The 23,637-nt window shown below is 43.9% G+C and overlaps 1 protein-coding gene and 1 long non-coding RNA gene across 2 annotated transcripts in view; one reads left to right on the top strand and one right to left on the bottom strand.

Moving 5' to 3' along the window:
- MARCHF10 (membrane associated ring-CH-type finger 10) overlaps nucleotides 1–8,758 on the bottom strand; it is an 84,995-nt gene extending 76,237 nt beyond the window's left edge. Inside the window, exon 1 of the mRNA XM_059907801.1 lies at nucleotides 8,669–8,758. Coding sequence (XP_059763784.1) covers nucleotides 8,669–8,758 — 90 coding nt within the window. The remainder of the gene's footprint in view (nucleotides 1–8,668) is intronic.
- Nucleotides 1,497–23,637, top strand: part of LOC132355452 (uncharacterized) — a 60,722-nt gene continuing 38,581 nt past the window's right edge. The window contains exon 1 of the long non-coding RNA XR_009499625.1: nucleotides 1,497–1,576. This is a non-coding gene — a long non-coding RNA (uncharacterized LOC132355452). The remainder of the gene's footprint in view (nucleotides 1,577–23,637) is intronic.

Raw genomic sequence — 23,637 nt, 5'->3', positions numbered from 1 at the left:
TGAATATAGTCCCCTGTGCTATATAGTAGGTCCTTGTTGGTTATCTATTTTATATATAGTTGAGTGTATATGTTAATCCCAAACTCCTAATTTATCCCTCCCCCCTTTCCCCTTTGATAACCATAAGTTTGTTTTCTATGTCTGTGGGTCTGTTTCTGTATTGTATATAAGTTTATTGGTATCTTTTTTTAGATTCCACATATCAGTGATATCATGCTATTTGTCTTTCTCTATCTGGCTTAATTCACTTTCTTTCCTTTTTTTTTTTAAATATTTATGTATTTATTTGGTTGCACTGGGTCTTAGTTATGGCTCCTTAGCTGCAGCTCGCTGGCTTCTTAGTTGTGGCATGTGAACTTTTAGTTGTGGCATGCATGTGGGATCTAGTTCCCCGACCAGGGATCGAACCCGGGCCCCCTGCACTGGGAGTGTGGAGTCCTATCCACTGTGCCACCAGGGAAGTCCCTGACTTAATTCACTTTCAACTGATATTTCAAATACTCCAAAATAGCAAAACTTCTTGCAGCATTTCTATAGATCCAATGACTGAACTCACCTTTGTCCTGCCAGGGCTAAATTGTCCACTGTAAAGAAATACAGTGCAAAGACAGACACTATTGTTCTAAACCAGGCCTGACATCTCCCTCTTCCTGCCTGTGTTGGGTAAGGAAAGATTCCTTCTCCATCTTTTTCCCTCTGTTAGAAAATGCATCTCCTTCCTTGATGTAGAAGGACTTGCCAGAATTTCATGGCCAAGGAGAAAGCCAATATTCTGCTACAAGGTTAAGAGTAGAAATGACCTGATATTAATAAAACATTTACCACTTGGACTTGGGAACAGTGAATCAGTTACCTGCAGCGAGTAGAATCCTGGATTCCCAAGAGAAAGGTGCTGTTTCACCCCACCTTGCTTGGAAAGGGAGAGCACTCCAAAATGGTGGGGTTTTTTTTTTCCCCCTTGGGTTTATTTTCAAAAACGATGCCGTATAGACAGCAACCCATTTTAATAATCCTGGATAGTGTTTGTTTTAATAAATAAGAAGTCCCCCCTGCCCAATACTGAATAGTAGTAACTATAATAAATAAGTTACACAGACACCAAATAATAGAATAAACCAAGGTAAAACTAAAGAGAGTCAGCTGGAGAGTTTAATGGAGTTCAACTAAATATGGGGCTCTTTTTTCTTATTCCTTTACGATGACTTCAGATTGGAGCTCCCTGTTGAGGGGGGAACTCTGGCCTGGAGTATTGTTTCCTAGAGCCACAGATGTCTCTGTTATCCTAACCCACTTGTATTAAAGGCACGAGAAGAAAACGCTGATGGGCTGAAAGTGGAGGAGACTGTGTTAGCTATTGCACGCAGGACCGAGGCAGATTTGGTGGGATGAACAGAATTCCTGTGGGCGGAGTGTTTTTTGAAACTTCTCTCCAAGAATGCATGCAACTTAAGTATTTCTTTACCAAAAGGGGAGGAGGAATAGAATGGTTTGCAACCGTTGAAAACAAAAATGTTTTTCCCCTCTGATTCCTTATCCTTCCTCTCACAGAGGACCAGGAGAAGAAACCAGTGGCAAGGTAGGTACTTACTAATTTTTATCTTGAAACAGCCAAGCAATCTTTCCGTGTAAATCAAACGTTAGCCCTCTCCAAGTTATTGCTTCGCTGAGAAGGAACACGGTCACGAGCCAAGTTCGGACTTCCAGTCCTAGAAACAGCAAGAACTTAGCCATACCTCCCCCCGCACCCCCGTCAGGGGCTAGTTTTCTTGTTATTTGTAAATGTGGATGATTTTTTTGTTGTTTTTGATGCTGATGTTGTTTCTGCTTGGAGGGTCCTGAAGGGACAGGGGCAGAGGCGCGTGAAATCCATAGGGTGGGGAGAAGGAACAGATTTGTAATTCATCATCACCAGGGGCTCCCCTTACTCTGGAACTTTATTTCCCTTTCAATTTCACGTGTCTGGAGCTAGATTGCTATAAATAAGTTTCTGTTCATGTGACAAAACTGGCCGAGTCTTGAAACGGGAGACTTCAAGTAACTTCTTCTTTTCTTCCTTCTGCGGAGAATCGGGGCTTCCTCCTTTCGCGTCGCGCCCCCTCGCCCCCCAGGCCCATCCCTCTGACTGCAGCGCTCGCGGTCAGGCTGCCTTCTGTACAGAAGCTACCACTGTGGGGCAGAACACAGAACGTGCATCTGTGCCTTTGGGGGCTGACATGGGTTTTGTGACTCACCGTAACTCAATACGGGGAAACACGACAAACCACAGCTCTGCCACTTTCTAGCACTGTGACCTTGGGCAGGCTGACTAACTCCATGGATTCTTGCTTCCCTCATCTGTGAGAGGGAGATGTCTCTGTGCTGCAAGGTTGCTGGGAGAGCAGGAGGCACTGTTGGTAATATGCTTAGCAGAGTGACTGGCTCGCGGTGAGCGTTCAATAAAACTGTTCAATAAAACTCATCATCATGACCATCACCATCACCATCACCACCACCATCATCATCATCAATCATCATCATCAGCAGGCTTTAAGTGTTGCTTCCAATCCCATTTCTTGGTTTACTCCTTTTTCTAAAGTCAGCCTTTGCTAAATAATGTGATTCTGATCTTGGTTGTGGAAGAAAAAAGACTTGAAGTTCATCCTTGTTTTTCTGAAGGCCTTCAGGCCTGCAGGCCTGAAGTTCATCCTTGATTTTCTCCCCTGGAAGTAGATAGAGGTCTGTTTCCTAAGACTTCCCGTTCCCCGGGCAGCCAACTGAGGGAGCTCCTGCTCCCAGTCACGCAGGGTCCCTCTGCAAACTGCTTTTTCTTCAGAATTACAGCTTTCTGAACCCACAGGGATGCTCAAAGTTTCTTTTGTTCCCTTTATTACCAGCCCCATTCTTTTAGTCATCGTCTGGGCTCCTGGTACCTTAAGAAGCCATGCACCACAGGGACACTTCCCAGCCTCATGGTTCTGGCCTAAAAAGCATTGTAGCATCGACATATATACACTACCGAATGTAAAATAGATGGCTAGTGGGAAGCAGCCGCATAGCACAGGGAGATCAGCTCGGTGCTTTGTGATGACCTAGAGGGGTGGGATAGGGAGGGTGGGAGGGAGGCTCAAGAGGGAGGGGATATGGGGACATATGTATGCATATGGCTGATTCACTTTGGTGTATGAGAGAAACTAACACAGTATTGTGAAGCAATTATACTCCATAAAGATTAAAAAAAAAACACATTGTAACTATGACCCAACTCTACCTCTTCATCAGCAGTGGCCTCTGTCAAAGTTATTGTTACTTGAACTCTGTGAGTGTTTTGGGAAGTGGGACTTGCCTTCAGTTGCTTCTTTTTTTGTTGTTGTTTTTATGATCCAACATGCCTAACTCAGAGTTTGGGGTTTTAATTATCACTGGGGACATTATCGAAGTTCATTAGTTTTAAGAGGTTAAGAAATCAAAGGTGTAAAAGCAGTTTGACATGATATTCCCCTCGACTGAGTTTATTTTTCTGTCTGTGAAGAGCAGAGAAACACACGTCACAGGTCCCTCCCCATGACTCCTACGGGAGGGAAAGTTGAATTATATCCATTCCCTCAACCCCCTGAGTGGACAGTCCCCAAACTCTCGCCAGCTGTTATAGTCACACATCACATCCTTGAACAAGTTTATATCATCATATTAGTTGTTTGATCTGCACTTGAAAGAATCAGAATGAATAAGTGACATAAAATAAAACCCATTTGAACACATTTGATAGTCTAGAAAATCATCCTGAAACTCCAAGTGTAATCTTTCTCTCTAGCTTTCAGTGGACATTAATGGCTAAATTTTGCCACAAGTTACATAAACACATTTGACGGAAAGAAAGGGAAAAAAAGCTATGCAGCATGAACACTCTTGAAGACATATAGCCAAATTCTAAGATGTCATATAATTATGTACTAGTTACCAGATTCTGAAATAGCATGTAATATGCCAAATAAATATCTCCTCTTGTTTTTTTCAAACGGGTCCCACCCAACCACCAAAAGGAGTAGCATCAAAATAATTCAGGGTGGGTTTAACCTTCCTCTCCTGCCACTAGCAGACAGACCTATAAAGTCACTGCTAATTTGGTACATACCAACCCATAGCATATTTTAGGCTATAGCAGGAATAGTGTATACAGGAGGTTTCTAAGGGCCTCAATTTGAGCCAGTTCATTAAAGGCAAGTCCAACACAGGAAGGCATATGTGGCAAATGTCTATGATTTGGGAGTCATATCTGGTTAGTAGGTCTTACACTATTTGTACACCCTGAAATAGGGCATCCCTTGCACATTGCTGGGCTGCTCGTGAAAGCTGGGATTTCCACGAGTGACCGGCCAAGCTCATCAATGGCCCAAGGTTTCAATATCCCTTCAGTGCAAACTCTACCTTAGTAAATTATCTAAATACACAAAGGTCGTATATGGACCAAGTTACTGAGGGGTCATTAAAGCCATGCAATTGATTCGTAAACCCCAACTTTAAATCTTTTCTGGAACAAGGCAAGGGACGGAGTCAATAATATAACTCATCGCTGTTCCCGTCAAAGTAATAGTTTCTGTGGGTTTCTATATACTTAATTCGACAATCCTCAGAACATATTAAAGACAACCATATTTATTTTTGCAGACCTTGTGGTGAGTGGTTTTGAAAATGCTCAATGAAGGTGGATTTGACTTTGAGGATTAGTTACAAGTCAGCTGGATCTATGTCTGATAAACAGAGTTGGTGGTCAAGTTCGGTAATGCTGGCTTTCATCAATGACAAGGCATTCAGTTTGAAAGAGGAGAGTGAGACTGTGTCCCTGCCCTTAGGAAGCTGCGGTCCAGTTTGATAGGAAGACACACAAAAGACAATTTCAATACAATTTCATCAGCAATGAAAAAGAGGCATGAAAAGGGTGCTTTGGTATTGGACTGATGGAAATCAGTCTAAAATCAGATGATGGCGATGATGGCAAATTCGGTCAATTTAAACTTAAAACAGGTGAATTCTATGCTATGTAACTTATACCTCAATAAGGTGTTTTTTTTGTTTTGTTTTTTGTTTTTTAAAGAGGGTGCTATGGGAATACAGAGGTTCCTTTTAGTTCTAAGTTAAAACTATGGTCTTAGGACTTCCCTGGTGGTGCAGTGGTTAGGACTCCATGCTCCCAATGCAGGGGGGCCTGGGTTCGATCCCTGGTCAGGGAACTAGATCCCACATGCCACAACTAAGAGTTCTCATGCCACAACTAAGGAGCTGGTGAGCCACAACTAAAGGAGCCTGTGAACTGCAACTCAAGGAGCCTGGCTGCCACAACTAAGGCCAGGTGCAACCAAATAAATAAATATTAAAAAAAACAAACTACTATGGTCTTCACCACCCTTGTTGAGAGAGTAAGGAAGAGGGAAGAGGAGGTTAGAGAAGTGGTTGAGGATTGGACTGGTCTTGCTGTGGTTCTTGGGTCTGGGACAAACCTCTACGTGAGAGGAAACAACCGAATTACATAGTTTGCATTTTACATAAATTTCAGTCTGAAAGGTGGCAAGGCTGGAGGCCGGGAGACCAGTTATGAGGACATTGTAATAGTCTTGGAGCTAAACTATGGACGTTGGAACCAGGGCGATGGCCATAGGATGAGAAGGGAGGCACAAGCTCATGAGCTTTTAGGTAAACTTGGTAGGACTTGGTAGCTGGGGGATATGGGTGGTGAAGGAGTCAGGGAAGGCTTGGGTCACTGTCTTCAGAGAGGGGCTACAGAAGAGGATGGCAGGGGATGGACATATGGAGTCCAACCGTGGACACGCTGAATTCAATATGCCTGTGTGACACCCAGATGGAACCATCCGGCAAGCAGGTGTGCATGGGATTCTGACACTTTGAGAAGACACAGGATTACAAGTCATCAGTGTATGAGTGGTGGTTACAAACATAGGAGGGGATGAGATGGGCCACAGACATTGTGAATTAGGAGAAAATTGGGCTGATGGAAACCTGGGGGAATTAACCTGTGAGGGGTAGGGAGAGGAATGTGAGTGAAACAGGAGGAAAACCAGGAGAGTGCGATGTCAGAAAGCCAGAGAAGTAATGTTGCGAGAGGGAAAGAGTAATAGCGCCAAATGCAGGTAAAGCTTCAGAAAACAAAGACTAAAAAGGTGTCTGCTGAATTTCGCTACTGACCTTAGCGAGCACCGTTTCAGGGGAGGTGAGGAGACCGCCAGGCTGCAGCAGGTGAGGGCATGAAATGGGATGGCGGGGCGGAGTGGAGACAGAAGTGTAGCTGACTGGGGACATCTGGAGACTGGAAAGTGCCAGGGCTATGGCTAGAAAAGGACACATTGTCCACAGAGAGCTTTGTTCTTTTGTTCTCAGTATGAGAGAGAGTTGAGCATGTTTGTGGGCTGAGCCAGTAAGAAGAAGAGAAATTCCAAGGATGCAGATGAGAGGTCCATGGATGGAGAGGGGCTGGAGACAGAGGGGCATGGACCAAGATCTCAGGTCTGGCACCAGCAGGGAGAGTGTCCTTCACCCATCGAGACTTGAGGGCTGGACGGGCGTGCAGCCTGGGATAGAAGGGGATGAGCCGAGTGGCTCCCCACCTGACGGCCTCAGGTTCTTTGTTTGGTTTCACGTGTATGTAAAACAGGAAGAGACGGTCCTTGTTGAAAGTATGGGGATGGGAGGTTTGAAAAAAGTAAAGTTTAAACTGTGATAACGGAGGGAGCTAATGGACAAGAAAACATGTTGAAGTGAGTCATGCTCTCTTCCTCTCTTTCCCTCACTCCGCCTCCCCGTCTATCAGCAAGATGTCTGCGCTGCTTCTATTTCCTGGTTCGGGCTACTTCTCGCCACCCCTGCTCCCACCACGCTGGTCTCTCCTAAATTTCTATCAGGTTCCTTACAAGTTTTTCTGCTGCTTCTCTTGCCCCTTTCAGTTGAACACAGCAGCCAGAGTGATCTTTTAAAAAGGTAAAGCAGATCATACCACTGCCCTGCTTAAAATCATTCAGTAATTCTCACCAGGATAAGAATAAACTCCAAATACCAAGCTTTGTCCTGAGAGACTCGACACGATTTGGTCCTAGCTACCTCGTCCACACTCTGCCTTAGTGTTCCAGCCACTCTGGCCTTCGTTTGTTTCCTCCAGTGCTCCACATTAGTTCCCCCCCTCGGGGCCTCTGCGCTTGCTTCCTTTCTGCTCAGGATGCTCTGGCTGGCTCTTTCCCATCATTTACCTCCACGACCAAATGTCACTTCCTCAAAGAGGCTTCCCTGCCTGTGGAAAGCAGCATCACCCCACCCCTACTACCTCTGTTTTTATGTGCCTCATTATATTTATCATATACATTATATTGTCTTACATATTACTTTACTTGTGTGTGTAGTTTGTTTCTCAATCCTGGAATAAGAACTCCGGGAGAGCAGGGACTTTGTTCAGGACATAGTAGGCACTTAATAAATACTTTTATTTATAAGGACGGTGTTGAAAGTGTCCTTATTAACAAGGACAGTGTTGAAAGCCCAAACGAAGTTAGAAAATAAAGCTGCAGTGGCTCCAAGCCACGCAGTTGTGCGGTTTTCTTTAGCAGAGACCATCAAATAATAAGATTGATTTTCTTACGTGCCTGTTCTAGAGACAGTTTCAAACAGGTATTTCCAAATGCAGGTAAAGCTTCAGAAAACAAAGACTAAAAAGGTGTCTGCTGAATTTCGCTTTGGCAGAGGCATCTTTGTGGAGAGGAGAGGGTCCCCCAGTGTGACCAGTTTGGATGTTTACGTTCTTATTTATTTTGTAGAGACTCCCTCAACTATACAGCCTTGGAGGTGGGCTGGCAAGTGTAGGAGGAAGTTGCTGGCTCCATTTCCAGGCCCAGAGCTAAGCTGTGCTACACAGGTGAAATCAGGTTACTGAGATCGCTCTGGTTTCCTTGGTGCCCCGGGAGGTTCAGTTATATTTGAGATTGCTAAGAAGGAGGAAAACCTGATGACGGCAGGCCTGTATTTTCCTTAGGGAAGGAGCGCTTTGGGATCCTCAGTTGAGGCTGAGGACCTGCCTGCTTGATTGGCGAGGGCTGACCTCCGGCCAGCGGGCTGAGTGACACTTTCTAACTGCTCCCAGAATCCCACAACCCAGCCTGGCAAGCTTGTCCTATGCCAGCTCTGGGTAATTACATCATGACTCTTCAGGCTCCCTGTCTGTTTTGTTTTTGCCTGTAAACACTGTAGCTAGGGTGACGAAGAGTTAGCTTATTGTAGAATGTGCTAACCACCTTTCTTCTGGCTGGAGGACAACAGGAAGGGCGTGTTATTTTATAAATGGTAGGGCGACCCGGTTAACTCCTTAATGTTTTTTTTCTTGGTTGCTGGTTTATCCAATTTAAGCCCTGATGTCATTGGTTGATAAGGTTTGTGTGCCAAGCTCTGTGCTAAATACTTGAAAAATGTTATTTCCATGATGATATTATAAGGTGGAGACTATTATCCCCATTGTACAGATGAGGAAACTGAGACGCAGAGAGGTAAAGTAGCTTTTCAAGGTCACACAGCTAGTAAGTGTGGGTTTTGGATTTTAGAAACCTATTACTGCTTATCATATACTGATACTGTAGCCTGATTTCTCTCCTAATACCGTAAGTGAAAGTAGAAGATAATTCTCATTTTCTGCCATTACCTGATATTCTGAGTCCGCCTTATGCTGCATGTCCCGCAGATATTGAACATCGCTGACGAACCTCTGCCTGTCCTTTGCTTCATGCAACATGATTCTTAATCCGTGACCTGCATATAAAAGATAAATAAATGTGCTGTGACATCATCCTTTGTTGCTTTGCCATATTTGGATTTCTCTTAGTATAATTGCTTTTATTCTCTTATTAATCTAATAGCTATTGTTGGAAAGGCACAGATGCTCCTTTCAGACTGAAAGGACTCTTTGTATGGGTGTCGATGCCTTTACAGCCCTCTTGTTCCAGACATAAATAATGCAGCCACTTTCATGGGCTGGCTTCAGTGAACCTGTTCTGGTTACTCATAGGGAGTTAGATTGGCAGACACCTGATTCAGAAGCAGTTCTAATGCACGACAAAAAAGAAAACCCAAGAACCTAGCTAACTTAGCAATGACCAAAGCTCTGAGCCCCTGGTAACTTAAATTCATTGACTCAACAAATGATCACACCCCTATTCCAACTCAGACACTCCGCTGGGCACTGGGGTATGGCAGTCGGCAAGATGACATGGCCCCGGCCTTCGTGCTGCTACCATCTAGCTTGGAAGACTGGCAATGAATATTGCTGTTCCCCAGCCCCTTCAGACTCCACATGACTTTCTCACAAACTTGCTCCTCCTTCCGAGTTTTCTGAAGGAAATGTTGGCATCGACCAGCCGGCTGCCTGGCCAGTAACCTGGGCAGTTTTCTTCACACTTCCTTCTCCTGCCCCATCCGTATAAAAACCAAGTCCTGATGATTTCCTCCCCTGAGTATCCCTGGAATCCATCATGATTAGAGCATGGGCACTGGCGTGAGACTCTCTGGGTTCAAATCCCAAGTCTTTGAACATTGACAAGTGGACCCTGATGGTGATAAGTGCGATGGAGCAGAAATACAGGGTTCTCTGACAAAGTGTCATTGGGGGTGGGGGAGGCAAGGTTTTCCTTAGGAAATGACACTGGGTTTGCTAAGGAGCGAGCTGGGCCAGAAGTGGAACAGAGAGGATCTGGGACAGAAAGGACAGCAGGTACAGAGGCTTCAGGGCTTCAGGGGCTGGTGCAGCTGGAGCAGAGAGAGGAGAGAACAGTAACGGAAGGGCTGTAGGATAGGCAGGGGCTGGCTCACAAGGGGCCTTGGAGGTCGTGATTCAAAGAGTCATGTAAAGCCACTGGAAGGTTCCAATTGGGGGAGGACATGATTAGATCTACATGTTTAAAGGTCCCTCCAGGGAATTCCCTGGCAGTCCAGTGATTAGGACTCCCCGCTCTCACTGCCAAGGGCCCGGGTTCAATCCCTGGTTGGGGAACTAAGATCCCACAAGCTGCAGGGCACGGCCAAAAGAAAAAAAAGAAAAGGTCCCTCCAGCTGTAGTATAGAGACTGGATGGAGGGTGGGGGCAGTGGAGGAAGAATGGAAGTGGATGGGCCACTGGGGATATGTTAGACTAATCCAGATAAGGTGGTGCCCAGACGTGGGTCTCAACACTGGAGGGAGGGAGGAGGAGGTATTGAGCCTCTGGAAGTGCTAAGTACTGGTCTAAACATTTACACATATTAGCTCATGCAATCTTCACAGCCACACTGAGGCAAGAATTATATCTCTAGGGACTTCCCTGGTGGCACAGTGGTTAAGAATCCGCCTGCCAATGCAGGGGACACGGGTTCGAGCCCTGGTCCAGGAAGGTGCCACGGAACAGCTAAGCCCATGTGCCACAACTACTGAGCCTGCTTTCTAGAGCCTGCGAGCCACATCTACTGAGCCTGTGTGCCATAACTACTGAAGCCCGTGCGCCTAGAGCCCGTGCTCTGCAACAAGAGCAGCCACCGCAATGAGAAGCCCACGCACCGCAACGAAGAGTAGCCCCGCTCGCCACAACTAGAGAAAGCCTGCGCGCATCAAGGAAGACCCAACGCAGCCAAAAATTTAAAAAATAAAATAATTAAAAAAAAATTACATCTCTATTTTGCAGATGAGGAACCTGAGGCACAAAGGGATTAAGTAACTTGCCTAAGGTTACAGAATTGGTGGGTGCAAGTGTTGGGGTTTGAACCCAGAGTGTCTCACGCCAGTGCCCACACTCTAATCATGATGGAATCAAGGGATACTCAGGAGAGGGAATCATCAGGAGTTGTTGATAATACGAATGGGATGGGAGATGGAGGCCCAGGTTACCGGCTTGGGCAGCTGGCTGATCGATGCCAACATTCCCTTCAGAAAACTCGCAGGGAAGAGCAAGTTTGTGAGAAGATGATGTGAACTTTGAAGGGGCTGCGGGACAGCAAATGGAGATGTTAAGTAAGCAGTTAGACGTAGGGCTCTGGAGCTGATTAGAGAAGAAAAGAATTGGGCATTGCTGGCATTTTGATGACAACTGAAGTCGAAGGCAGGATGGGTATTGAAAAAAGGAGGACGACCCAGGACAAAATTCTGAGGACCACTGGATTTTAAGAACAGGTAGATAGCGGAAGAGGAGCTCTGGAAAGAAGCCGGAGAGGCAGGAGGAAAACTGAGAATCAGGTGGGTGCAGTTTCACAGATGCTGCCAAGTGCAAGCGTCAAGGAGGAGAATATTAATAACCTTGGTGAGAGCATTTAGTGGCGTGACAGGGCTGAAGACAGATTGTATTGAGTTGCGTAAATGAGAGGTAAGGATGTGGAAACGATGCTTTCAAGAAGTTTGTCTCTGACTGGTGTGGTCTAAATTTATGACCAAAACATTGAGTTAGTAAATGGCACTGTTCATAGTGAGTCTTCTAGACCTCATCTATAAGGTCATCAAAGGGCCCACGCTATTCCTGCTTCTTATCCAGTGAAGCTCTTTCATTTATTTCTACGTATTTTTTTTACTGAGATATAACTGACATGTAACAATATATTAGTTTCAAGTGTACAACGATATTTGCATGTATTGCAAAAGGATCACCACAATAGGTCTAGTTAACATCCGTCAGCCCACATAATTACAAGTTTTTTTCTTCTTGTGATGAGAACTTTTAAGATCTATTCTCTTAACAACTTTGTGTACATTTATTTATTTATTTACTTATTTATTTTTAGCTGTGTTGGGTCTTCGTTTCTGTGCGAGGGCTTTCTCTAGTTGCGGCAAGCGGGGGCCACTCTTCATCGCGGTGCGCGGGCCTCTCACTATAGCGGCCTCTCTTATTGCGGAGCACAGGCTCCAGACGCGCAGGCTCAGTAGTTGTGGCTCACGGGCCCAGTTGCTCCATGGCATGTGGGATCTTCCCAGACAAGGGCTCGAACCCGTGTCCCCTGCATTGGCAGGCAGACTCTCAACCACTGCGCCACCAGGGAAGCCCAACAACTTTGACATATACAGTATTATTAACTATAGTTACCATGCTGTACATTACATCCTCGGTACTTATTTATTTTATAACTAGAAGTTTGTCATTTTTAGCTTCCTTCAGCCATTTCACCCACTTCCTACTCCGTGCCTCTGGCAGCCACCAGTCTGTTCTCTGTATCTATGAGTTCGGTGTTTTGTTAGATTCCACATATGAGTGAGATCACATGGTATTTTGTCTTTCTCTGACTTATTTCACATAGCCCTCAAGGTCTATCATGTTGTCACAAATGCCAAGATTTCCTTCCTTTTTTTTATAGATGAATAATATTCCATTATATATATACACCACATTTTCTTTATACATTCATCCATTGATAGACACTTCAGTTGCTTCCATGTCTTGGCTATTGTAAATAATGCTGCAGTGAATATAGGGGTGCATATATCTTTTTGAGTTAGTGAATGTTTTCATTTCCTTTGGGTAAATACCCAGGAGTGAAACTGCTGTATCACACGTAGTTCTATTTTTAATTTTTTGGAGGAAACTCCATTCTGTTTTCCGTAATGGCTGCACCAATTTACATTCCCACCAACAGTGCACAAGGGTTTCCTTTTCTCCACAACCTCACCATCACTTGTTATTTCTTATCGTTTTGATAAAAGCCATTTGAATAAGTGTGAGGTGATGTCTCATCGTGGTTTTGGTTTGCATTTGCCTGACAATTAGTGATGTTGAACACCTTTTCATGTACCTGTTGGCCACCTGTATATCTTCTTTGGGAAAAAGTCTGTCCAGATCTTCTGCCCATTTTTTAAATTGAGTTGTTTGTTTACTATTGAGTTCTTTATATATTTTGTATATTAACCCCTTATTAGATATATGATTTGCAAATATTTTCTCCCATTCTGTGGGTTGCTTTTTCATTTTGTTGATGGTTTCCTTTGCCGTGCAGAAGCTTTTTAGTTTGATGTAGTTCTACTTGTTGATTTTTGCTTTTGTTGCCTTTGCTTTTGATGTCACATTTAAAAAATCATTGCCAGGACCAGTATCAAAGAACTTACTGCCTATGTGTTCTTCCAGGAGTTTTATGGTTTTATCTCTTATATTTAAGTCTGTAATCCATTTTGAGTTGATTTTTGTGTACAGTGTAAGATAGTGGTCCAGTTTCATTCTTTTGCATGTGGCTGTCCAGTTTTCCCAACACCATTTATTGAAGAGGCTGTCTTTTCCCCATTGTATATTCTTGATTCCTTTGTCATAAATTAATTGACCATATATGCATAGGTTTATTTTGGATTCTCTATTCTGTTGCAGTCATCTGTGTGTCTGTTTTTCTTCCAATATCATACTATTTTGATTACTGTAGGTTTGTAATGTAAATTTGAAATCAGGAAGCGTGATCTCTCCAGCTTGGTTCTTCTTTCCTACACATACTTTTTAGTGACAACCATGTGACAGGGCTGCTCTAGGTTCTGGGGAAACAGCAAGCTAAGACAGACAACATCCCTGACCTCAAGTGTCTACATTCTATAGCTTTCTTTCCCTTTTCCGGTTTGTTTTTGTTTTTGTTTTCCATTTGTGCAGGTATCGGCAGAATCAGGTTGCACCTGACTCATGGTGACCCAATGTCTGGTCTGGTCACTATGAACTCTTGAAAGGTTTATCATGAGCCCCAAACAATATCATCTAAGAACTTGTTCTGGTCCCTTGGGGAATATTTTCTCTCAATTATAGAAGGTTGGTCTTTGTGAGTCAGAATCTAAAACTACAATCTGATAGGTAGTTCCACAGATGACACACAAAATCTAAATTTTGTCTCTGAGCATTTTAATAGTCATTTATGGAACCCTACTTTAAAAGACCCCTTTTATCTTTTCATGTGAATTTGTACCTGCATAGAATAAAGTTATGTTCCCACGCTTTTCAGAAAACGATGGTGTTATAACCGGCAGAAAGATGGACCCCTGCTGCTACTGTTGGAAAGAAAAACCTGTCTGAATGTTAATCAGGCAGAGAACATAAGGATTCATAATGAAAACATGTTAATGGTCACTAAAGGAGCACATCCCAGAGTCCACTTGGATGATACATTTTGGTTACAAAATTAACATAGAAAAGCCAGCTAATCTATCCTGGCTTTAATGTAGTATAATTTTAAGGAGGCTTCTAAATCAAGAGGCATGAAATCACTTTGTCTAAATAGGTAGGAAATAACACTATTTGAATTACTCCTTGCTAGGTTACCTCTGACTTCACAATCACCGACCAAATAAAGGACTTTAAAATTGCCTGCAAAAGTCTCTTTGCCCTCCCATAAACTCTCTATTATTGTACTCTACTATAAAATGAATATTTAGAAGCATCATGGTGCCACATTTAATCTCTTAAATATATCAGTGCTTTGTGGGATTAAACAAATACTCCAGGCCCTAAGGAAACAGATTATTATAGACAGATCAAGGAGATGGTAGGTAGATCACCACAGTTTAGGCAAACATTCTCAAGTGTCACTTGAACTTCATACTATACTTCAGGTTTAAAAATGGACCAGGAGGAATAAGAAACGGAAATAACTATATGGAAATAAATCCACATGAGATCATGCTTAATTCGTGGATTTCAGCTTTGTGGGCTTCCTCAACCAGATGGCCATTTGAAGCCAAAAATTTTTTCTTAGCAAATACAGACAGGTGGAGGGGAGGAGAGTGATAATAAAATGTGGGCAGGGCACATGTTTCTAAAATAGCATTCTGTATTCTCTTCTGTTTCTCACCTTTGAACTGCTTTTCAATTTACTATCCACTCATGGTTATGCACGCTTCTGTTTTAAGCCTCTGGTGATAATGTGCCAATTTTGTGTTTTAGAAATCTACATAAGAAGCCATATTAAATGAGGGAGAGGGAGCAGGAGAGGAGAAGGCAGGAGGAGGCATGTGGGAAAGGAAGTCCTGCTTTGCTGAAAGTGAGAGTGAATGATTCGTCTTGGCCTCAAAATTCTACATATCTGTGAAATTTCAGGGAGGAATATTCTAAGAACTTTGTGACATATGTCTTCCTCTCTAGTGTACATTTCCCATGAATTCAAGCTGAATTTCCCTGACTAAGGAGAACAAAATCTGATTGCAGAACATATTTCTTTCAGTTCTCTAAAAAACAATCATATGCGCTGTCTTTCTGTTCTATGGCCACGTTTGTCAAAAGAATTGATTGGAAGGGAGTTCTTTTTATTAACAGTCAAGCGATTTCACTGTTTTCTTACGGTGTTCTCATATTAGAAATGTCGTTAAAGTGAATATTTTATTGGTTCAGTTATAAAGAAAAATGTAAATGTAAGCCCCTCTTTCGGCTGAGGGTTCCTTTGAACCAAAATCTAAATGCTTATATTTATACTTGACCATCAGGTTTATAAATTACCCCCCTTTCCATAACTGGGTGCTGGGAAGAAGCATTGCAGGAGACCTTATTCATCCTTTTACACAATTAATTAATCTGTAATGACAAAGATTACAGAATTTGTTTAGCTTTCAAAAATCTTAGAACTTTGAAAATCTGAACAAAAAATAAAGTCTTAAGAGTTTTAAAATCTTAACTTATAAAAATATTTTGAGTATAAGCAACAAAGATGAGTGATTTGGGCTCAATCTTCCTAACACTGCACTCCTGAGAGAATACTGTGACCAAAGAAAAAGACGGGGAATCGAGAGGGGTGAGGGTAGATGGTAGGTAGATTGGTTCCATCCAATTTGCTTAGGAAATCAGGAGGCGGGGTGGGAGGTGCTGTGCTATAAAGGGCTTATGAGAAAAGCTCTTTGGCGGTGACTCTTCATTTTATTGTGAAACCGTGAAAGAGCTGGGCGGGCATACACTGACCATCAAGCCCAAAAGAGAGACTCAACGTGTAATTCGGAAACTTTGGGGCTGGGCCGGTATGTCACAGGCTGGACAAGCAATTCGATGCTCTCAACAATATCAGTAATTTCGCACTCAGGAGCCGGAAAGGCCGTGATCCGTATACCTCTCCTGGACCTGCAGAAAAGGGTAGTCTGCGGGGAAGTTATGTACGTGAGGGGCCGCTGCCAGGGTGCAAATAAATGATCACAGAGCTCCTCAAACCTGTCTCTTTGAGGCAGAAAAATACGGGGGCTCTGGTCAGCCGGAAGGAGGGAGCGGCCAGGCTCCCAGGCTTCAGGCCCGATTTCCCTCCAGAATCGGAGAAGTCGCAAGGAGAGGTCGTCCCCCCCGCTCCTCCCCCGACTTCCTCGGAGGATCAGGAGCCGCACGGTCGGGGGCAGGGTTGGGGAGGGCCGGGCCGAGCCGGGCCGTTACCTTGCGGGTCAGTCTTTTCCCCCTGCGAGGGGCTAAAGGGGCCGAGGGGCGGGGCAGGCGAACTGGTCCAGGGCGGAGGAGCCGCCCATCAATCGTGCGGGGGCCGTCCCTGTGGTCCTCTTCCTCCTCCTCGCTCTTCTCCCTTCCCTCTACCGGCCCCTCTTCCTCCTCCTCCTCCCCGGAGGCAGCTTTTAGCGGCGGCAGCCGGGCTTTCTAGGGGCGGAGGCGGTGGGAGCGGCTGCCTGGCGTCCTTCCGTTTCCTTGGCAACCCGGCCTCCTCCCTCCTCGCGCGGGAGCTGGGTTCGGTGAGCGCGGCCGTGGGGGCGGGGTTGGGCTGAGGCCAGGCGGTCCCGAACCCGGACGTGGGCGCTGCGCCGGTTGCCTTGGGAACTAGTCGGGATGCGGTCGGGAAGGCAAAGCGGTGATGGCGGCGAGCAGGAGGAGGCGGATTGGCTTTGTCTTGAAGTCCAAAGCCCAGTCCAAAGCCCAGATATCGAGGCCTTCACTCCTGCCCCGACTCAGTGCTGTGCTTTACAAAGAATGAGATTAAGAAACGAGAGGGGAAAGTATTTTTAACTGAATAAAATAATATTAAAGGCAATACACTGATAGAGGGAAAGAGTGCAGCCCTGCAGTTTGAGCTGCGCAGGGGATCTCTGAAATATCTGATCCAACATGAAAAGGAAGAAATAAATAATTAAGGGAGGCACCCCATCAGTGGCAGAAACGAGACAGGAACCCAGTTATATCTTGGTTATCAGTAATCTTGGCTGCCTTTCCCAAGGTAGGAGGTTCTTAGAGGCTTAGACTAGTGCCCACAGGTTTAGAAAGAAGGCACTGGAACCTGTGCTAGACACACCCTCTGCCAGGTTTATTTCTGTCTGTGGTTTTCACAGGCAAAGATGACTCTCTTTCATTTATTGTGCATATTTAGGCACTTGATAACTTGCCAACTGGTGTCAAGTTAGGGCATTTTTGACTGGGTAGAGAATAGGGAAAAAGGAGAATAGAAATTCTTGGACCTTTCATCAGTGCCCAGAATCCCCAGGTGTCTGTGGTTTGGGTGTCTTCTCAGCAACCCCCAAACCCAGTTGACGTCCATGTCTCCTGCAGCATCACACCCTTCTTTCTATTCTTATCACCACCACCCTAGTTTTGGGCTGCACAACCTTTTAACTGGATTATTAGAAGGACCTCCTAACCACACCCTGGGCCTCTGTCTTCCACACCCTATCCCCACCATTTTCCCTGTTCCATAATCAGCATAGATCCAATGTCATTGGCCCCATGTTATGAAGCTCTCAAAATTCCTTACTCCCTGGGGAATGAAATCCCTTCCCCAGGGGTCACATTCTTGGTTTTCCTCATTCAGCACTTCTTCAATCATACTTCGGCCAGATGAGACTCTGTATTACACACTGAATATTACTCCCTGACTTTATATCAACTTCTAAGGCATATCCTGAGCCAGGCAGAGCCCAGATCAAATGTACTTAGGTGAAGTCTTTGTTTTGGGCACTTTGTCGTCCAACCTTTATTAGTCCTTCAGTAATCCCTAGTACCTTTCCATCTCCAGTAGCCCAACCCACATTCTGTTCTTGTTCTCAGCTAGCTATCGAGTAATCCTTATTAAAGCATCAACTGATAATTGAAGCATTAACTGGTAAGTGCTAACCTAAGACCTCTCCCCATGGTTTGTGCTTTTCAAAAGGAAATGCTTAGTAACTCAAAATCTTTAAGACACACTGCATTGAAACTATAATAGTGAAATGGTAGGTAGAGAGTTTGTTCTGTTGGAGCTAGACCCCCCTCAAATAAAAATAATTATAATGATTAATGATTAACAGAGAAGGAAGTTGAAACCCAGGTGAGATAGTCGAAGAGAAGTGACCTGCCCTAGGACACATGGTAAGTGGCAGACCAGGGCTCAAAAGCAGGGCTTTTGGACTTCCCTAGTGGTGCAGTGGTTAAGAATCCACCTGCCAGTGCAGGGGACATGGGTTCGAGCCCTGGTCTGGGAAGATCCCACATGCTACGGAGCAACTAAGCCCGTGCACCACAACTACTGAGCCTGCGCTCTAGAGCCCACGTGCCACAACTACTGAAGCCCGCGCACCTAGAGCCCATGCTCCACAATAAGAAAAGCCACCGCAATGAGAAGCCCACGCACTGCAGCAAAGAGTAGCCCCCGCTCGCCGCAACTAGAGAACGCCCGCACGCAGCAATGAAGACCCAACGCAGCCGAAAATAAATAAATTTATATATATAAAAAAAAGCAGGGCTTCCCATTCCCAAATCCCTGATGTTACCTACTAGTAAGAAAAACACCTTGATACATATTGGACCCAGATTTTTCTCCTTCCACTTCAACATCTATATAAAATAATAGTTTCTACCTCAAAAGATTGCTGTGGGGATTCAATGAGACTGGACAAGTGAAGCACTTACCATCATACTTGGTATACAGGAAGCACTCAGTAATCAGTAGCTTTACTTTCTGAGGCATATTTTAAGATTTTATTTAATGCATATGTGTGTCAATCATATATTTTTGAAGATTTTTAAATAACAAGGTTTGGAGACGTCACTTCATGTCTCAGTTTTAAACTCTTCTACATTTCAAGTGTTTCTGAAAATTAAGTTCTATGAAAAGCACCATGGTGCCCTTGAAAGAGGGTTAGAGTGCCAGAGGTCAGCCTGTAAAAAGTTACTGAGCAACTCCTGGTTCAGTGTTTAGTGAGTAAACTTGAGCTTGGCATGTAAATTACCAATAAGATTAGTTCTAGCCTTAAAGAGCAAAATGCCAAGAAAGTGAAATATTAAAGTGAGGAAGAAACATAATTCCTGGTTGGGGAAAGGATCCTACTCTTCATTGCTCTTTGCACAGTGTCCCTAATAGATGATAAATAAATTAAGGAAAAAACCCAACTTAAGCAGATAATAGATTCTAATGACTGAGATATTTGGTGTTTGCAAATAAGTGTCAAGAAATTCTTCAGTTTCATCTAAGAGTTCTGCAAAGGGCAACTTCAAGTGTAAAATTTCAGAAGTAGACTCTGTATTAGGTTTTGGAAATCACATTTTTTTAAAATTTATTTTTATTTTTGGCTGCGTTGGGTCTTCGTTGCTGCACGCGCGCTTTCTCTAGTTGCAGTGAGCTGGGGTTACTCTTTGTTGTGGTGCGCGGGCTTCTCATTGCGGTGGCTCCTCGTTGCAGAGCATAGGCTCTAGGCACACAGGCTTCAGTAGTTGTGGCATGTGGGCTCAGTAGTTGTGGTGCACGGTCTTAGTTGCTCCATGGCATGTGGGATCTTCCTGGACCAGGGCTCGAACCCGTGTCCCCTGCATTGGCAGGAGGATTCTTAACCATTGTGCCACCAGGGAAGCCCTGGGAATCACAGTTTTGAGGGCAGTGTTGAACTCATTACGAAGAGTAAGCTGTGCAGAGGGGTAGCTATGCTTTCTAAGCCTCCCAAGGGTTAGGCGCCTCGTGAGACCTGGCCCAGCTACTCACTTGATCTGGAACAACCCATGCTCTCTTTGTCCACTGAGTATTTCCTCTTCCTAAGAGAGAGTCTAACTAGGTCGCTTTGTCATTATCCAATCAGGAGCTCCTCTGATGGGCATAGAGCTTCAGGTCAAGTGGCCCCAGAAGGAGATGGGCTCCCTCATAAACAACATGGTCGTTTTTTTACCTGGGCCTCACTGTGACTAACAGCCTTCTGTTCTCATCAGCTGAGGCCAACGAGGTGATGTTGCCTTCATTCAATGCACAAGCTATGTGCCATGGCAGGTTGTTTACAGATAGGATCTCTAGGAGTGGCTTTCCTGAGAAGGGGACTATGGGTACTGTAGTTCTCTAAAGCTTCATGGATTCTCCTCCAGAACCCCTCTCGGTAGGGAATTCATCTGATTAATTTAAAAAATTTTTTTAATCAAAGTTTAGTAAATTTACAATGTTGCGTTAGTTTCAAGGGTACAAAAAAGTGATTCCATTTTATATATATATATATATAATATATTCATATATAATATATATATTCTTTTTCAGATTCTTTTCCATTATAGGTTATTACAAGATATTGAGTATAGTTCCCTGTGCTATATAGTAGGTCCTTGTTGTTTACCTATTTTATATTCAGTAGTGTGTATATGTTAATCCCAAACTCCTAATATCTCTCTCCCCCACCGCCCTGCTATCCCCTTTGGTAACCATAAGTCTGTTTCATCTCATTAATTTTTAAAACTGGCTAATGGCTTATTGAATACGGCATGGGCTGTTGTGACATTCTGCATTCATCCCATAGAGATAATTTGGCCAGACTGTGGGTATGCAATGTGATCATCTCTTAATGTCACTCATTAAAAGTGGTCCTTTATTGATGTAATTAAGGTGGCTAGAGAGCCTGGTAGGCTGTTTCAAGGTGAACCCTCTAGGCTATGTATACATTTTGATGGAAGTCACTGAAGACCCAGGATTGGGTCCTTGGTTTTTTAAGATCGGAAATGCCATTTTAGTTAATTCATAGCTGCTCTTTATAGGAACTGATTCCCAATAATTCCACTCAGCAGAGACTAAATGTCCTCCATGTGACCAAGCTGATGTTTTATCCCAGAGACTAAAGCTGGCAGCTGACCAGCCCTGGTCATATGCACAAGGTACTTCCTCCTGGTGGAAAGGCATCCCCGGGAGATCAAATTAAAGATCTGAATGTTTGGTGAATATTGAATTAAATCAAAGGGAATTGAGTGTTCTTGAGTGATATATCTAGCAGGCTGAGGAGGCCTTAAGGAATAACCTTCCTTCCCTCCAGAGCTGTTTTAGTCTGCATAACTGATTTGGACTATTCACCTCAAAGCTTTAGATTTTTTTTTTTTTTTTACCCCATCTTTGTTTCAGTTAACTGCCTTTTTACTCAACTTTACGGGACCACTTCTCTTCCACTTACGTCATCGACAGCATAGTATGGAGTTGAGAAGACCTGGGTTTGAATCTCATCGATGGCCCTTGCTGTATGCTAGTGAACAACTTTTATCCCTCTTCACACCTTGAGATCCTCAGAGTTACAATGGGAACAGTCAGAGCCTTCTCACCAGCTTGGTGTGAAGATTAATGAAATAGCAAGTGCAAAGTTTCTGGCCTTGAACCTGCCACATGATAGCTTCTTCAGCAAATGGTAGCTATCATGATTATTTGTGTTATGTAGATTTAATTCTCCTTGTTGAAGTCTGAGGATATATCAAGGTACATCACCCCATGAATTTATAAAACATCTCCAAAAGCTTGTTATTTTTTTAAAATGTTAATCTTATGTTGCTAATATCATGGTGGTTAATTTTAGATTGATATTTTTTTTTATCCTGAATTTCAGAGAGTGACATTTTGTGACCTCATACCTAATCGTGAGGGTGTGTCCAATTTGGGGCTTGCAGCCATCCGTGAACTATTTGAAATTTAGTAATTCCTGGTGGGCTTTCATAGGTCAAATATTTGAGATATGATTCTCTTGTAGAATAAAGTAGACTCTACTAGAGATTGGCAAACTCTCTACAATTAATTTTTAAAAAGCATGTCCTTTGGGGGATCCCTTAGAATTTTCCTCATTTGGAATTGTAGCTAGTCTGTTGTGCTGTTTTACAAAGAGAGAGCAAACTCATTAAAGTTTGTTGGGATATTTCTCAAAAGTTCAAACAGGCTTTGATTTCTTTATCCATTTTGGAAGCTTCAGACTTTTTGAAACCCTTCATTATGGCAATTGATGCAGCTGATACAAGATTGGATGTGATTATAAGAACTTTGAGAACATAAAACATACTGCTTTTCTGAATTTCTGAGAAATTACCAAAGGAAAGAACTTGACTTCTGTCCAGAAGGGGTATCTGATTTGTTTGGACTTTGGATAAACTCAAGCCATACATGTTTGGCCAAGAGTTTAATTTGTGGACCAATCACCAAGCTCTGAGCAAGACTCGGGCTTCAGAAAGCTACATCAGGGATCTCATGTGATTATTAAACATGCTTCTGGACAGATGAATATTCAGGCCAAATACAACAACAACAAAAATCCTTCTCATCAACAGGGCACTGAGCAACCTGTAGACCTTCATGGAATGGATGTTACTTGGTGATGTTTTGTTTGGATAAAAATGCTGAGCAAGTGAGAGAGAGAGCAGAGCAACATCCAGAAGGCAGCTTGCTAGAGGAGCAGGGGCAGTGGGGGGCGGGGGGACCTCCTTTCTAATCATCTGTGTCCTGATCCTGGCAGCCATGGAGGTTTTTCTCTGTGAAGTGTCCTGTGTAATCACAGGGATGGAGTAGTGATCCCTCAGATGACCGTGCCACACAGAGGAGCATTCATCCCTGACATAGAATATTTCTTTTTTTTTTTTAATATTTATTTATTTATTTATTTTGGCTGTGCCGGGTCTTAGTTGTGGCATGCGGCATGCAGGCTCTTTAGTTGCGGCATTTGGGCTCTTAGTTGTGTCATACGGGATCTAGTTCCCTGACCCGGGCCCCCTGCATTGGGAGTGCGGAGTCTTAATTACTGGACCACCAGGGAAGTCCCTGACATAGAATATTTCTAATATCAGCACACTCTTCTCTTCATGACTCTTTTTAAAAATTTATTTATTTATTAATTTATTTATGGCCATGCTGCGGGGCTTGCAGAATCTTAGTTCCCCAACCAGGGATTGAACCTGGGGCCACAGCAATGAAAGCGCCAAGTCCTAACCACTGGACCACCAGGGAGTCCCAGGACTCTTTCTTTTATGATTCACTTTCTGTTTTTCTAATTATATGGAAGTAGCATCAGATTAGTGGCTAACTAATTTCTTTCTTTAACCCTTTGTGGCCTCTCATTGCCTCTCCCACCAAGGACAGATGCTTCCCTTCCCTCTAGCGAGGGCGGGGTTGGGGGAGGCCCTCTCAGGGTTTCCACAGGCAGCGGGAACAGCTTCAAGACTTAGGTGGGTACTAGGTGTGGAGCAGCAGGGAGGAGGAGGAGACACTTAAGGTGGATTACTCAGGACTGCTGCCGGTGTTCCAAGCTGTGCATCCCAAACAAATGAATCTAGAACATTCTGTCTGTTCACTTAACAAATCTTTGGTAGGTGTCAAGCACAATTTACATGTAGACAAATCAATAAATACATGCTGACAACGGTAATTAGCACCAGGACACAAATAGGGTGCAGTGACAGAGAATACTGGGGGTGGCGATGGGGAGGGTGGGAACCTATTTAGACAAAGTGGTCAAAGATGGCCTCTCTGGGTGAGACCCAAAGGATGGAGA

The sequence above is a fragment of the Balaenoptera ricei genome, chromosome 20 (assembly GCF_028023285.1).
Source record: "Balaenoptera ricei isolate mBalRic1 chromosome 20, mBalRic1.hap2, whole genome shotgun sequence".
Classification (NCBI taxonomy): domain Eukaryota; kingdom Metazoa; phylum Chordata; class Mammalia; order Artiodactyla; family Balaenopteridae; genus Balaenoptera; species Balaenoptera ricei.
This window is presented reverse-complemented; position numbering and strand designations above follow the sequence as displayed.